Below are 14,866 nucleotides of genomic sequence, written 5' to 3'. Positions count from 1 at the left end.
TCTCTCTGTGTGTCTATGTGTTTGTGTCTCTGTCTCTGTTTATATGTCTCTCTGTGTGTCTGTGTGTCTATGTATCTGTGTCTTTGTCTGCCTCTCTCTCTCTGTCTCTCTCTCTGTCTCTGTCTCTCTCTCTCTCTCTCTCTCTCTCTCTCTCTCTCTCTCTCTCTCTCTTCCCAGCAGCTCTCATGCACTCCCGTCCTCAGCCAGCTTCACAACCTTGCCTCCTTGCTTGGTGGACAGAACCTCACCCGAGAGCCAAAGCAAGCCCTTCCTCCCGGAGCAGCTTCTGGCTGGACATTTGGCCATAGCGATGAGAACACCCAACAGGCTACTGAGCATTGTTTTACTTCTGCCTGAGACATGTCGTCTTCTTTCTCAATCTCTAATGCTCTCTCCTTTTCCTTCTGCCTGATGCTTTTCTTCTCTGCTGGCTGTAGTGCCAGGCACAAGGAAGGACTGCTCTCTTTAATGGGCACATCTGCAGGAACTCCTCATTCGACAGGGAACAAGTCAGGATTTGGGGAAATGGGGACACAATGCACAATGTCACACATGACGGAGTCATCACTGGAAACTTACAACTTTGGGGCTGGGGTGTGGCTCAGTCGGTAGAGTACTTACTTAGCATGTGAGGCCCAGGGTTTGAGCCCTGACACTACCTAAATAAAACTGGGCATGGTAACACATACCTGTAATCCTAGCACCCCAGAAGTGGAGGCAGGAGGATCAGGAATTCAAGTTCATCTTCAGCTACATAGCAAGTTTGAGGCCTGCAGAGGCTATAGGAGACCCTGTCTCTAAAAGGAAAGAGAGACAGAGGGAGACAGAAGACAGAGAGAGAGGAGAGAGAGAAAAGGGAGAGAGAGAGAAGAGAGAGAGAAAGAGAGGGAGAGAGAGAGAGAGGAGGAGGAGGAGGAGGAGGAGGAGGAGAGGAAGAGGAAGAGGAAGAGGAAGAGGAAGAGGAAGAGGAAGAGGAAGAAAAAACTTGGCAGTTTGACTCCAAAGTTTGAATTCTTAAAGGGGCATATTGAAGTCTAAGCAAGACCTGATATCTTCTGCTGTGCTGTTATCTGCTCCTTGTAGATGGTGTGGAGGCTAATCTGCTGTCAGAAAAAAAAAAAGAAAGTGTTGATTTTAAACCACTGAAGGAAAAGTCAGTGGGGCTCCCAAAGCCTTATCTTTCAGCCATTCTCTGACAGAGCTCAGATCTTTGCCTGGGCGCTGTCTTCTCTGGTGACACTGGGCACTGCAGGCAGCTGTGTCCTGGTCACATATGGGTCAACAGGGAGACCAAGGAACACTCACTCCAAGACCGTGGCTGCTAAGCTGTGACACTGGGTGGTCTGCTGTGCTTTATGCGCCTTCAGCCTGCAACCGTTGTTGCAATTTGTTGTGCCATCATTCCACTATAATTCAAGTTCCATGTTTCACTCTTTTTTTTTTTTTTTGGTTTTTCAAGACAGGGTTTCTTTGTGTAGCCCTGGCTGTCCTGGAACTCACTCTGTAGTCCAGGCTGATCTCGAATTCAGAAATCCGCCTGCCTCTGCCTCCCAAGTGCTGGGATTAAAGTTGTGTGCCACCACTGCCCGGTCATGTTTTACTCTTAAGGTTAGAAATAAGCCACAGACTAGCAAGGTCCACAGGTCCCACCCTCCCTTGCCAGCTCTGCCCCTAGAGCTCCTCCCTTGAACTGCCTGCTCTGTAGCAAACCCCATTCCCAGCACCAAGACTCCACCTGTATTCACGCATCCCTCATGAATCTGCTTTAGGACCAATCAGCGAATAACTGTGTCTCCTGCAATGTCCTGTGTCATGAGGCCGGTGCCCTTGGCTTCTGTAGTCATAATGCTTTCTGGGTCCCAGAACAATGAGCCTGAACTCTTCAACAAGCGAGGAGAAAAAGGGAAAGGGAAGTCGTTAACTAATGGCTGCCTGTCCAGTCTGGGATGTCACCTTTAGAGGCTACCGTCTAAGGCTGACAGGAGGTGAGGCAGGCCCAAGCCAATGTTGCATTTTCTTCTCTTCTTCCCAGATGGTGGTCCAGAGGGAGAGATGCATCCTTCCACTGCCTACCTCTTGCCCTCTGCCTCGCTGGAGAGCAGCCTGGAAGAGGGGGTGACATCAGCATCCCCAGGTCTCCTGCCATCCCAAGAAGCACTGGAAGCACTGGAAGAGTCCTTGCCCCCTGCGCTGCCCGACGAGGCCAGTGTCCAGCACACGCCTGCCCTCAGGAAGGGTCTGCCGTCCCTGAAACAACTCAACTCGGCCCGGAGGCAGTTGAGGCCCCTGGCTACCCCGACAACTCTGCAGAGACTGGGGTCTCCTGCCTCAGCCACCACGAAGCCGCGTGAGCCTGGAGACCCCGAACAGCCCACGGCGCCTGCGCCACTGCAGATCGCGCCCTTCACTGCACTGGCGACCACACTCCCGCACAGCCCCCAGCCTGCTCAGGCCCCTGATGATAGCAGCCCCGGTAGCCCGCTAGACAAAGGGGACAATGAGCTGACCGGGTCCGCCTCCGAGGAGAGCCAGGAGACCACCACGTCCACCATCGTCACTACCACCATCATCACCACGGAGCAGGCCCCAGGTATACGAGGCTCATCTCCCACCCCTGAAGTCTTTCATTTCTGGGTTCTCCATAGTGGGTGTGGTCTCCATAGTGGGTGTGGTCTTCTTAGTGGGTGTAGAACTAGAGCCCTGCGCCTGGAGGGGGCGCACTCTGGCACTGAACCACTGCAGCTGTCTTTTTTCAGGTGGGAGTGTGTGTGTGTGTGTGTGTGTGTGTGTGTGTGTGTGTGTGTGCGTGCGTGCGTGCGTGCGTGCGCGGCGCCTGCCCATGCGCATGCCTGCAGTGAAAAGAATTCAGGTCTGGCACATGCTAACTAGGCAAGCGCCCTATTATAGAGCCACACCCACGTGCAAAGTGCACTGACTTTTCCAGTCTACTGTCCCTGCCTTACACTGTCCTCCTCGTCTGCACAGACAGCCAAACTATTCAGAAAATTTAACAGTATCAGTTCCGTGAAACCCCAGACATCTTCCTCATCCTATTCCCTAAACCATACAAGAGCTACTCACTCAGCGTTCTGTTGTCATAGGACTGGGGATTCGTTGTAGGTGATCAAGAACCTAAGTAAGGAAGATGCTCATTTCCGATGGAAGGGTCTGGAGCTTGGGTGGAAGCTGATATGCAAGAGAACCACAGAGCCCCCCACCACGATGCTCCACAACGTGGATGGATTGCTGGGCCTGCTCTCCCAGCCTGGGCTCCCTGCCTGTCTGGGTTGGGGCCTCACTGGTCAAGCTTGCCTCTACTTGGCTGCTCACTGTGCAAGCGAGGGTGCAGGGAAACCTTGGAACTAGACTTCTCCGTGGGTGGAAAGAAAGGTTTATTGGGGAACAAACTGCCAAGGCCATCTGTGTCACCCTCCTGGGAAGTGGGTTGGGGCCCCCAGAGAGAAGAGCAGAAAGTTGGAAAAGCGATCGGATTTTATATGACAGCAGGGTGGGAGTCTTTGAGCTGAGACAGACGGAACTCAGATAAACCTGGAACTAGATGCCCTTGTTAGAGCATCTTTGGAGTAGATTATAGGAGCTTCCCAGTTAACAGAAAGTCATCTTTATACTGCCATTTGTAGGGGTCAGGGGTGCTGCTTTGGATGTAGCAACTGAAGGTTGACCGTTGGGTCTGAATCATGTGTGCTGTGTGAGCGTAGTCCAGACAGGGCCTTCCCTGTACTTTGGTTTGCTGGTTCTTAAGCTGGGAATGGAATGGCATCCTGTCTAAGACTGAGTGGGGCTGCTCCTGGTGACTAGTTACTGCAGTCAGGACAGGGCAGAGCTCAGCACGAGGCTCCCCTGCACTTCCATAGATACCCTCCCGAGACTCTTCCTTGGCAGCTTCTTTCCTGTTGCCCAGCAACTCAGTCATAGCTGCTTTTGGTTTTGTGTTGACTCCAGGTGAGGATGGAAGTGGGGTGGACGCACAGTAGAGCCCAGACCTCCAAGAGGTCAGGCTCCACCCTACAACACATCAGTGAGTGAGCTCCAGGGCTGGCTGCAGCCCTGTGTATCCTGATGGCAATGTTTGTTTCTCTATATCCTGATGGCAATGTTTGTTTCTCTGTAGCTCTCTGCGGTGTGAGCTTCTCCGACCCCGAGGGATACATTGACTCAAGCGATTTCCCTCCGCAGCCCTACAGCAGCTTCCTGGAATGCACTTACAATGTGACGGTCTACACTGGCTATGGGGTGGAATTGCAGGTAGCCTAGGGTGCGGTGCATGCCTGGTCTCAGTCGCCCTTTCTGTCATGCCTCCTTTATTCAAATCAGGGTTATTTTAGTTGGGTTTTATAGAGCATGGGAGTTCCCAAGTGTATGGCCTGAAGACGTGGCGAGGATATGCTGGCAAAGCATTAGATGTATTACCCAGAAAGGAAGTGCCTTAATGTCCTGCTTATTAAACACTGGCAGGAATCACATATAACACATGTGTGTGTGTGCATATATGTAGGGGTGCATGGTATCTCCCATCCCCCTCTCCAGCAGAGACAGCAAAAGTAACAGCAAGTGTCTGGAGAAGGGTGATTTGCCCTGGAGTGCAGTCACAGCAGAGAAGAGAGACCTAGAGATGAGAGTGTTTTTGCTCAACAGCCAGCTTGTAGACTGTGTTGAGTTGGCAGTACCCAGTGCAGTTGTAAGCCCAGGAACCTCTCCCCCGCCCGTTGCCCCAGCTCTCACTGTCTACCCTGTGGATTCCAGGTGAAGAGTGTCAACCTCTCCGAGGGGGAGCTGCTCTCCATCCGAGGAGTGGACGGTCCCACCCTGACAGTCCTGGCCAACCAGACTCTACTGGTAGAGGGCCAGGTGATCCGCAGCCCCACCAACACCATCTCTGTCTACTTCCGGACCTTCCAGGATGATGGCCTCGGGACCTTCCAGCTACATTACCAGGGTAGGGTCTGCTGAGGCCAGTGAGACAGAGACACCAGCCTCACTTTCCTCTGACACCCAGCCATACTCTTGAGGGCTTTTTGTGCCAGGGACCCCACTGGCACTCCGATTAAATCCACAGAATCCTCCTCCCTGACTAAGATGGTTTTTAAAACCAAGAGAGGAAGATGCATAATTTTAGAACTGGAGAGGGCTCAGAAAAAACTTGTCCTTCAAACATAAGGGGCAATGCTCCCATTCCCAGAAGGAGCACTGCTCCCATTCCCAGAAGGAGCACTGTTCCCATCAGTGTAAGGAGAAATGCTCCCATCCCCAGAAGGATTAGTGCTCCCATCCCCAGAAGGATCAGTGTTTCCATCCCTAGAAGGAGCACTGCTCCCATCCCCAGAACCCACATAGAAAGTCAAGGCAGGGTTCACCTGTAGGCCCAGTGCTGAGGGGTGGAGGCAGGAGGGTTCCTGCCAGCTTAGCCATGCTCCCCAAAATCAGGTAGAGAAACAACCCAGCCAGCAGCTCCAGCACCCAGCCTTCCTCGCCAGGGTTGCCCCTCCGTCCCCAGCACATAGCTGCTGCCAGGATGTGGGTCACACAGCCTCCCTGCCCACGACTGATGTGCTCGGGTTGCTGTCTTCTCCGAAGCCTTCATGCTGAGCTGCCCCTTTCCCCGGAGGCCCGATGCCGGAGAGGTCACGGTGATGGATCTGCACTCGGGCGGGGTGGCCCACTTCCACTGCCACCTGGGCTATGAGCTGCAGGGAGCCAAGACGCTGACCTGCATCAATGCCTCCAAACCGCACTGGAGCAGCCAGGAGCCTGTCTGCTCAGGTACCACGGGTGCTCGCCAGCCGGGAGGGGCGAGGGTGGAGCAGCACCCTCTAAGGCACTGGTTAGACCTCACGTTGTGCTGACCCCAAACTGTAAAATCATTCCATTGCTAGTTTTAACTGTAATCTTGCTACTGTTACAAATCTGATATGCGGGATATATGACCTACAACCCTTGTGAAATGGTCACTCAAACCCAGAGGGGTCGCGACCCACAGGTTGAGAACCAGCGCCCTAGGGCATAGAGTGTAACCTTGGGTAAGGCCTTTGCCCTCCAGGCTGTGCTGTCATACAGTGCCCAGGGTATGAAATTGGCTCCTGAGGACACATACCACACAGCAGTGTTCTGCCCAGTAAGAACCTTGCTCTCTAGCAGTCACTCAGCAGCTGACTTGGTGGTGGCTGTTGTATATCCTGGATGCTAAACTTTCTTCTCTGCGATCTGCCAGTTGTAAGCTCTCATGCGGGTAGCAGACATGCAGCTTTTCCCACTCGCCATGGGGTTTTCAAGATCTCCTTGCAGTGCAGCATGTATAAGCTGTTCCTTTTCATGGCTGTGTAATAGTCCGTTGTGAGCGTTATGCTCTGTTTTGTTTACCCATCCATCCAACATTGAACTTTGGAATTATTTCCACTTTTCATCTAAGTAACTGCCCTGCTCTGAACATAGAAATTAGTTTCCATTTCTCTTAAATATGATCTTCAGAACAGCGTTGCCAGGTCATGTAGTGTAACCTCTACAGACCCACACTTCCCACAGCAACCACACCATGCCATTTCACCTGCCGCTGGTGGCACACAGCAGTTCTCTTCTTTCCAACGCTCACCGACGTACTGCTTTCTGCAATCAGCACAGTAGGCCTACAGACTCACCACGTTCTCATGTTTCCATGATAAGCACTGCTGTCACATCTTTCTCAATGCTTCTTGTAGCTGACAGTATGCCATCTCTGAAAAGGCTCTTTAATCCCTTTGGCCATTGCTCAAGAGGTTACTGGGTTGTTGCTGTACTATAAGTGCTCTTTACATATGATGGATCAAAACCTTCATAAGATATGATTTGTAGGCCTCTTCCCCTGTTCTGTGGGGGTTTGTTTGGTTTTTGTTTTGGTTTTGGTTTACTTTTTCATATGGCCTCTTCGTAATGATGAGGTCTCTCTCATCCCTTGTTTCTTTTGTTGCTTCAACTTTGGGCTTAGCTGCTGCTGTTCTGTTTTGTTGGTTGAGCTTAGTCAACATGAACTCAAAAAGTTGGTGACAGCCTCCAACTAAGGTGGTCTGGTGCCCTCTGGTGGGGAGAAGTAGATAGTACAGGCCAGCAGGAGGAAACCTGGACTTCAAGAACAGATAGCGGGAATCTTTGGCTAGTGGATCTGACATCCTTCAAGGATTCTGCCAGTGTCCACGAACGTCCACTGTTACCAGGTTCTGCACCTATGATAGGAGCTGTGAGGGTCCTGCTCTCTCAGAGTCTCTGCCCTGGTACAGGATGGCGTCTTAGTTACTGCTCTGCAGCTATAAAGAAACATTGTAACTATGGAAACTCTTCTTTAAAAAAAAAGTAATAATAATAAAAAAAAGCATTTCATTGGGGATTTGTTTAGAGTTTCAGAGGGTGAGTCCATGAGTGAAAAGCACACAGGTGCTTTATATCATGGTCCACAGACAGGAAGGAGAGAGAGAAAGAGAGAGAGAGAGAGAGAGAGAGAGAGAGAGAGAGAGCCTGGCACAGGCTTTTGAAACTGCAAATCCCATCCCAGGAACTAACTTCCTTCAACAAGGTCACACCTCCTAATCCTTCCCCCAACAGTTCCACTCCGTGCAGGGGGTGGGATGGGGGTGGGGCAAGGGGACTACCATTCTTATTCAAACCACCACAGTATGTGACCAGATGAGAAAACATGGCCGGGGTGGGGGGTGAGGAGGGCAGAGAGTGCCAGAGAGAGGTCATAGGGGTAGTGCCACAGAGCAGGTAGGGACAAGAGAAACCCTGCCACCATGACAGAAGGGACTCGGGACAAGAGGTGATGGTAGGCCAGAGACCAGGGAAGGAGTCCCCAGGGAGTCAGGCTGTTGGAAACTGAGTGGGAGGTACCAAAGTGAAGGTCAAAGGTGTCGGTTTTCCCTGCCAGTGAGCTATCCTGTGCAAAGGCTGGTGGGTGAAAGGGCTCAATAGGTTTGAGGAAGTCAGTATATGCTATGGTTTGTATATGCTTGGCCCAGGCAGTGGCAGTATTAGAGGGTGTGGCCTTGTTGGAGTAGGTGTGGCCCTGTTGGACTGGGTGTAGCCTTGTTGGAGTAGGTGTGGCCTTGTTGGAGTAGGTGTGGCCCTGTTGGAGTGGGTGTAGCCTTGTTGGAAGAGGCATGGCCTTGTGGAAATGGGTGTAATCTTGTTGGAGGAGGTGTGGTCTTGTTGGAGTAGGTGTGTCACTGTGGACTGGGCTCTCATCCTAACTGCCTAGAAGCCAGTCTTCCACTAGCAGCCTTCAGATGAAGATGTAGAATTCTCAGCTCCTCCTGCACCATGCCTTCCTGGACTCTTCCATGTTCCCACCTTGATGATACTGGACTGAACCTCTGCACCTGTAAGCCAGCCCCAATTAAATGTTTCCCCTCTAAGAGTTGCCTTGGTCATGGTGTCTGTTCACAGCAGTAAAATCCTAACTAAGACAGCATATGTCAGCATCACTTGGGAGGCAGAGGCAGATGAACATCTATAAGTTCAAGGCCAGCCTGGTCTACATAATGAGTTCCAGGATAGCCAGGGTTACATAGTGAGACCTTGTCTCAAAAACAAACAAGCAAAAGAAGAACACCCCCCCCCAAAAAAAGACTATACTAACATCAGAAGATGGCAGGACAGAATGGGAAGCAGCAGCTGACAGAGGGATCTGTCAGGGATGAGACCACCCCCCCCAACCCTGTCACCAGTGGCACACCTCAGGTTCCAGAGGAATCCACTGTCTTGAGTGAAGTCCGTCACAGGTCCATGCCACAGTGGATGTTTGAGCACTCAGTCAGGAAAGGCAGTTCCCATCCACCCTGTCACACAGCCCAGTCCAGGGCTGAGGAGAGCTGTCACGGCTTGTCTCCTTCTGCCAACCCAATCCCTGCATGCTGTCATTCAGCATTCTGTGAACATCTACCATGTATCAAGAACTGAGCTGGGCACGCTAGGGGAGCCAAAGAGTCCTTTCTTCATCTGTAAAGTGTCCACCTTGCCCTCCACCCCCAACCCTGGCTCCTTTCTGAATCATCAGATGTCACTGTAAATTCGAATGGCATGGAGCACCCCTGGCCTGCAGCCCAGGGACTCTACTCATTAGCTGTGCGTCCTTGAACAAGTGACTTAATGTCTCTTAGCTGTTTTTGGTTTTGTTTTGTTTTGTTTTGGTTTGGTTTGGTTTGGTTTGGTTTGGTTTGGTTTGGTTTGGTTTGGTTTGGTTTTTTGACTCCTTTGTAAAGTCGATAGTTGTTATTTGCCCAGCAAATGCTTTATGAAGCCAAGTGTGGTGACCAAGAATGGTGACCATATGCCTGAAACCCCAGCCCTTGGGAATTTGAAACAGAAGACTCACAGCTCAAGGCCAGTCTGGGCCACAAAGAGAGAGTCCTTTCTCACGTTTTTTGAAGAACTAAATAAATAGAAATTACTATTTACTGAGCACATACTACAAATCATGTCATCCGGTGCTGGGGGCTACTAGGACACTACTGTCATCACAGCCAAGAGCCCAAGCTGTTGTGAGATGGGTTTTGCAGAGAAACTCTTAGAAGGCAGAGGGCTGTGTTCCCCGCTGGTGAGAAGATGTGTGAAGAACTCAGAATGCTCACCTAGCATGCACAAAGCCCCGGGGTCCCATCCCCAGCACCTGTGGGATCTCAGGTCCTGGAGGCAGGAAGATCAGGAGTTCAAGGTTATCTTCACCTACACAGTGAACTTGAGACCAGCATGGACTACATGAGACTCTCCCCCATGTCTTTAAAAGGAAAAGGGGGGAAGGACTTGAGAAGAGAAGGTTCTCAGGACATGGGGGAGGAACCCGGAGGAGTCTTTGTGCTCTGAAGAAGAGACAAGTTCCATAGCATAACCGGTCTGATCTGTCTGCTTATGCATTTCTGCTCCTCTGACCCTTGGGGGGGGGGGAAACCAGAGACTTGTGCACCGACAAGAAAGATTTCTGCGTATCTTCAATCCTCTTCAAGGACCTTCAGATTAACTCTCCCAGACACTACATTAAAACAGACCCACCTCTCGACCCCCTGAGACCGGGTCCCGGCATCTCCTCTCTGCTGTGATCTGACAGTCGTGCAGCTCCGTGAGCCACAAATCATGTGTAGTGTCACCTCGCCATATTATCTTAACGTAAAAGTGTTATATGGCTCCGGTTAAAAGAAAATTCCAGAAACACAAATGTACAGAGGACGAGAACAAATCACCTTTATAGCCAACGGTCTCAATCTATGCCTTCCGATTGCTCACAGGAATGGGCCAGGCAAGGTGTTGGCTCACAGGCTTCTTATGCTCTGGGATTTGTTAACAGTGTCTGAGAACTCAGTATTGGATGGTTCCCTGAAAACACAATGTGTGCAGGAAGATACACCCTGACTCTGGTTTTGACCCTGAGGATGAAGACGGAGCTGCACAGCCTTACCCGCAAGCCAGTTCAGATTTCCAAAGCTTCCCCGTAGGACACACTCTCAGGGCGCGTTTCTGGGTCAGGGTGTTCCGACGTGGTTTTAAAAGCTTTTTTTTTTTTTTTTTTTTTTTTTTTTGCTGAATTGCACCTTGGGAAATGGTTACGGTCCTCCTGGTGAGTTCCTCGTGAATAAGTAAGGTTGTGCCTACAGCCAACGCTGCTGTTTTATTGATCCATTTCAGCTGGCCCTTGGTTGGGTAAATTAGAATGCAACTGGAGATTCTTCCATTCTCACACTCCACATGCAGTCCTAAATGCATGCTTCTCCTGTGAACTGCTTCTGTCCGCCCTTGGGAATCATTTCATAACTGAAAGTCTAGGCATCGAGCCAGGGAGATGGTTCAGCAACTTAACACACTGGCTGCCAAGTCCCCAAGACCCACAGGGTGGAAGGAAAGAGTTGTCCTCTGACCTCCACACAGGCGTTGCGACATGGGCACACATGCACACACACACACACACACACACACGAATAAATAAACTGAATTTTTTTTTAGTGAATGTCTAGGCACAATCAGCACCACAGGACAGTTTTGAATTAAGATCCTCCCTGCAGCAGCAGAATGGTGTTGGTGGATCCAAGCATGGAGGGGGTTAATAGGACAGCAGACCCCTCTGTGTGTTCCCAGCTCCAGCCTAGCTAGAGAGCTCGGGTGCAGTCAGGGGAGACCAATCCCAACACTCCTCTCTGCTGGTCCCTCACCACCTGGCATGTCGCTTTCTGCACCTAGCCCCATGTGGAGGAGCAGTGCACAATGCCACCATCGGCCGAGTTCTCTCCCCCAGTTACCCGGGAACCGCCAATGGCAGCCAGCTCTGCGTGTGGACCATAGAGGCTCCAGAGGGTCAGAAGCTTCACCTGCATCTTGAAAGGCTGCTGCTGCATGAGAAAGACAGGTGAGCTGTCCACACCGACTGCCCCTCCCCAGCTTAGAGAGGGTGGGGTGGGTGATCAGGGTGTGGCTGAACCCCAGCGGAAAAAAGCCCTGGGGAGGTTGACCCTCTTCTTCCAGCCAGGAGTCTGAAGCACTCAGTAGGAAAGGAGCCTTCCTGAGCCACCTAGGACACAAGGGAAGAAGGGGATGGGAAACACACACACACTGATGCATGCTTACACATGTACAAACGTGCCTGTGCACACATGCACACAGGCACACACATACCTGCATGCACACATTCACATGTGCACACACCCACCCACACATCCACACACCCAGGCATTCATGCACACACACACACATGCACACACATGCATGCATCCATTGCATGCATGCACACACTCATACAGGCACACATGCATGTGCATACATGCACACAGGCACACACTCATGCATGCACACATTCATGAGTGCACCCACACATACCCACACATCTACACACACCTAGACATGCATGCACACACACACTTGCATGCACACACTCATACATGCACACACAGGCACACATGCATGTGCATACATGCACATAGGCACACACTCATGCATGTACACATTCATGAGTGCACCCACACATACCCACACATCTACACATACCTAGACATGCATGCACGCACACACTTGCATGCACACACTCATGCATGTATGCACACACAGGCACACATGCACACACATGCATGTGCATACACACACAGACACACACTGCCTAGGTCTTCCTCTCAGGCATCTCTCTCCTGAGAGGAATAAGAATGTACATCTATTGGGCATCCCCTCTGCACAAAGCCATGATTAGGCTCCGTGGAGAACAAGTACAGTACACACAGCATTAGCTCCCAGAGAGACAGGAGGCAGGTATGGAGAAACTCAACTGGAAAGAGTGAGGCAGGCTTAGTGGCAGACACCATCCTGCATAGTGTGACACTGCTTGACTGTACATTGCTGGCCAATGCCCACCTCTCACTGGCCACAACCCACCCTGCACCCTGAGGGACTCAGAACAAGCAGACAGTTTCCATTTCTGTGAGGGATGAGGAAGACTGAAGATGCAGGATTTGGGTTCCAAGGGAGACCCGGGTGAGCATCACACACACCCCTCTCCACTCTGGCCCATTGTCACTGACCCTGCAAGACATGTCAGCATCCCTCTGCCCTTTCTCTGCCCAGGATGATTGTCTACAGTGGAAGAACAAACACATCTGCCCTCCTGTACGACTCTCTCCGAACGGAGAGCGTGCCCTTCGAAGGCCTGCTGAGCGAGGGTAGCAGTATCCGCATTGAGTTCACGTCGGACCAGGGCCAGGCAGCTTCCGCCTTCAACATCCGCTTTGAGGGTGAGAGGCCCCCTCCTTGTCATGCCTGGGGGCAGCGAAAGTGGGTGAGGGCAGAACCAGGGCCTAGGATGGGGGACGTGGGAGTGCTAAGCGTGAGGGACCCAGACTGGCCCATGATTTCCAAGACGGGCTTTCAGTTTTACTGTATTGATATAATTTCCTTCTAAGCAGTTCTTATACTGGTGCCTGGTCCTCCCTTCCTTCCTCCTTCCCTCCCTCCCTTCCTCCCTCCCTCTTTTCCTCTTTGCTTTCTTCCTTCCTTCGTTCCTTTCTCTTGAGAGGCTGTCTTAAATGCAAGTCTCATGTAGCTCAGGCTAGCCTTAAACTCAATAAGCAGACCAGGATGACCTTGAACTTCTGATTCTCCAGCCTTTCCCTTCTAAGTACCAGGATGAACCACTTTGCCTAGCTCATGCATCACTGGGAATCAAACCTGAGGCTTCCTGCATGCTAGGCAAAACTCCTGACAGTGGAGCCCCGTATCCATCCCCTTCTCTCTTCCGTTTTGGTTTTTTTGAGGCAGGGTGTCTCTAATACTCCAGGCTGGCCTTGAACTCACAATCTCCCGCCTCAGCCCTCCCCCCCCATGAAGGAATCATACCCCTATATGCCATAACACCAGGCTTTTGTGTGTGCTCCCTGTGTGACTCTCACCACCCACAGATGTGGAACTGTTGTTTCCCCTCACAGGAGAGAAGCCAGGGAGCCTATCCGAAGCCTCACTTACAGTGTGCCTGCCACAGCTGCCAGCCTGCCTCAGAGCCCTCCTCTGCTTCCCTCAAGCAATGCTCTGGGAGTCTAGCCTCCTCCCAGGAACTAGCTCTCTGACCCAGACAGACCATGGTGTTCTGTGTACCCTAGGGACTGCAGCTCAGGCTTTCCTGGAAGTGGGCAGTCCCATTGAGAGACAGACATTATGTATCCGATGGCAGGGCCCAGAGCATTGGCATAGAGAGAGTATGAGGCCCCAGGCAGAAGGTCTTATCTGCATCACACATAAGAAACATGAGGCCAGCAGGGCAGTGGTGGCGCACCCCTTTAATCCTAGCACTTGGGAGGCAGAGGCAGGCAGATTTCTGAATTCGAGGACAGCCTGGTCGACAGAGTGAGTTCCAGGACAGCCAGGGCTACACAGAGAAACCCTGTCTCAAAAATAAAGAAAAAGAAAGAAAGAAAGAGAGAAAAAAGAAATATGAGGCCCGAGGGTCCAGGTGCCTGGCCCAGGTCAGAAGCATTCTGTTCTGGAGCAGGGTCCCCTCAGAAGCCCAGGCTGGCCTGGAAAGTACTGTGTAGCCCAGGCTGATCTCAAGCAACGACCTACCTGTCTTAGCCTCTCTAGAGTTAGGATTACTCCATGTTCTGGAGTGCCTTTTCTTTACATTATGTCTAAGCAGTAATGGCTGTCTTTTACCTCATCTGTCCATTCACCTTCTCTGTGTCCCCACCTCAGCCTTTGAGAAAGGTCACTGCTATGAACCCTACATCCAAAATGGGAACTTCACCACATCGGACCCCACCTACAACATCGGCACCATTGTGGAGTTCACCTGCGACCCCGGCCACTCTCTGGAACAGGGCCCGGCTGTCATCGAGTGTGTCAATGTGCGTGACCCATACTGGAATGACACGGAGCCTCTATGCAGAGGTGAGCCGCCACCTTCCCCAAGGCCAGAATGCCCAGGGCCTCCACCCCAGTGAAGAACAAGACCCCAGCCTAGAAGGGGTGGCCACATTACACACTTGTTTTACCATGAGACCTTTTCCGGACCAGTGATCATCTGGGTCTGGTTGCTGCTGTTTCTTGGGGTAATTCTTTTTTCTTTTAAATAATTCCATTTTGGGAAATGTCCAGAAGAAACACACCCACAGAGGTAGAAAGGGGATTCTAGTCACCAGGGCCTGGGAGGGGACCTGAGAGGGAGGATGGATGTGATTACTCGTTTTTTTTTTTTTTAAGATTTACTTATTATTTATTTTATGCATGTGAGTACACTGAAGCTGCACAGATGGTTGTAAGCCTTCATGTGGTTGTTGGGAATTGAATTTTAGGACCTCTGCTCCCTCTGGTCGGTCCCTCTCACTCGGTCCCTGCTTACTCTGGCCCAAAGATTTATTTATTA

The 14,866-nt window shown here is 51.4% G+C and overlaps 1 protein-coding gene across 4 annotated transcripts in view; it reads left to right on the top strand.

The window, feature by feature from the left end:
* Sez6l (seizure related 6 homolog like) overlaps nucleotides 1-14,866 on the top strand; it is a 164,103-nt gene that overhangs the window by 106,846 nt on the left and 42,391 nt on the right. For all 4 annotated transcript variants that reach the window (XM_021162293.1, XM_029477897.1, XM_021162294.2 and 1 more), the window contains 7 exons: nucleotides 2,033-2,590; nucleotides 4,133-4,266; nucleotides 4,765-4,957; nucleotides 5,596-5,781; nucleotides 11,212-11,377; nucleotides 12,580-12,746; nucleotides 14,197-14,391. In XM_021162293.1, coding sequence (XP_021017952.1) covers nucleotides 2,033-2,590; nucleotides 4,133-4,266; nucleotides 4,765-4,957; nucleotides 5,596-5,781; nucleotides 11,212-11,377; nucleotides 12,580-12,746; nucleotides 14,197-14,391 — 1,599 coding nt within the window. The remainder of the gene's footprint in view (nucleotides 1-2,032; nucleotides 2,591-4,132; nucleotides 4,267-4,764; nucleotides 4,958-5,595; nucleotides 5,782-11,211; nucleotides 11,378-12,579; nucleotides 12,747-14,196; nucleotides 14,392-14,866) is intronic.

This window comes from Mus caroli, chromosome 5, assembly GCF_900094665.2.
Source record: "Mus caroli chromosome 5, CAROLI_EIJ_v1.1, whole genome shotgun sequence".
Lineage (NCBI taxonomy): Eukaryota > Metazoa > Chordata > Mammalia > Rodentia > Muridae > Mus > Mus caroli.
The sequence above is the reverse complement of the archived record's forward strand: the minus strand, read 5'-3'. Positions and strand labels throughout refer to the sequence as shown.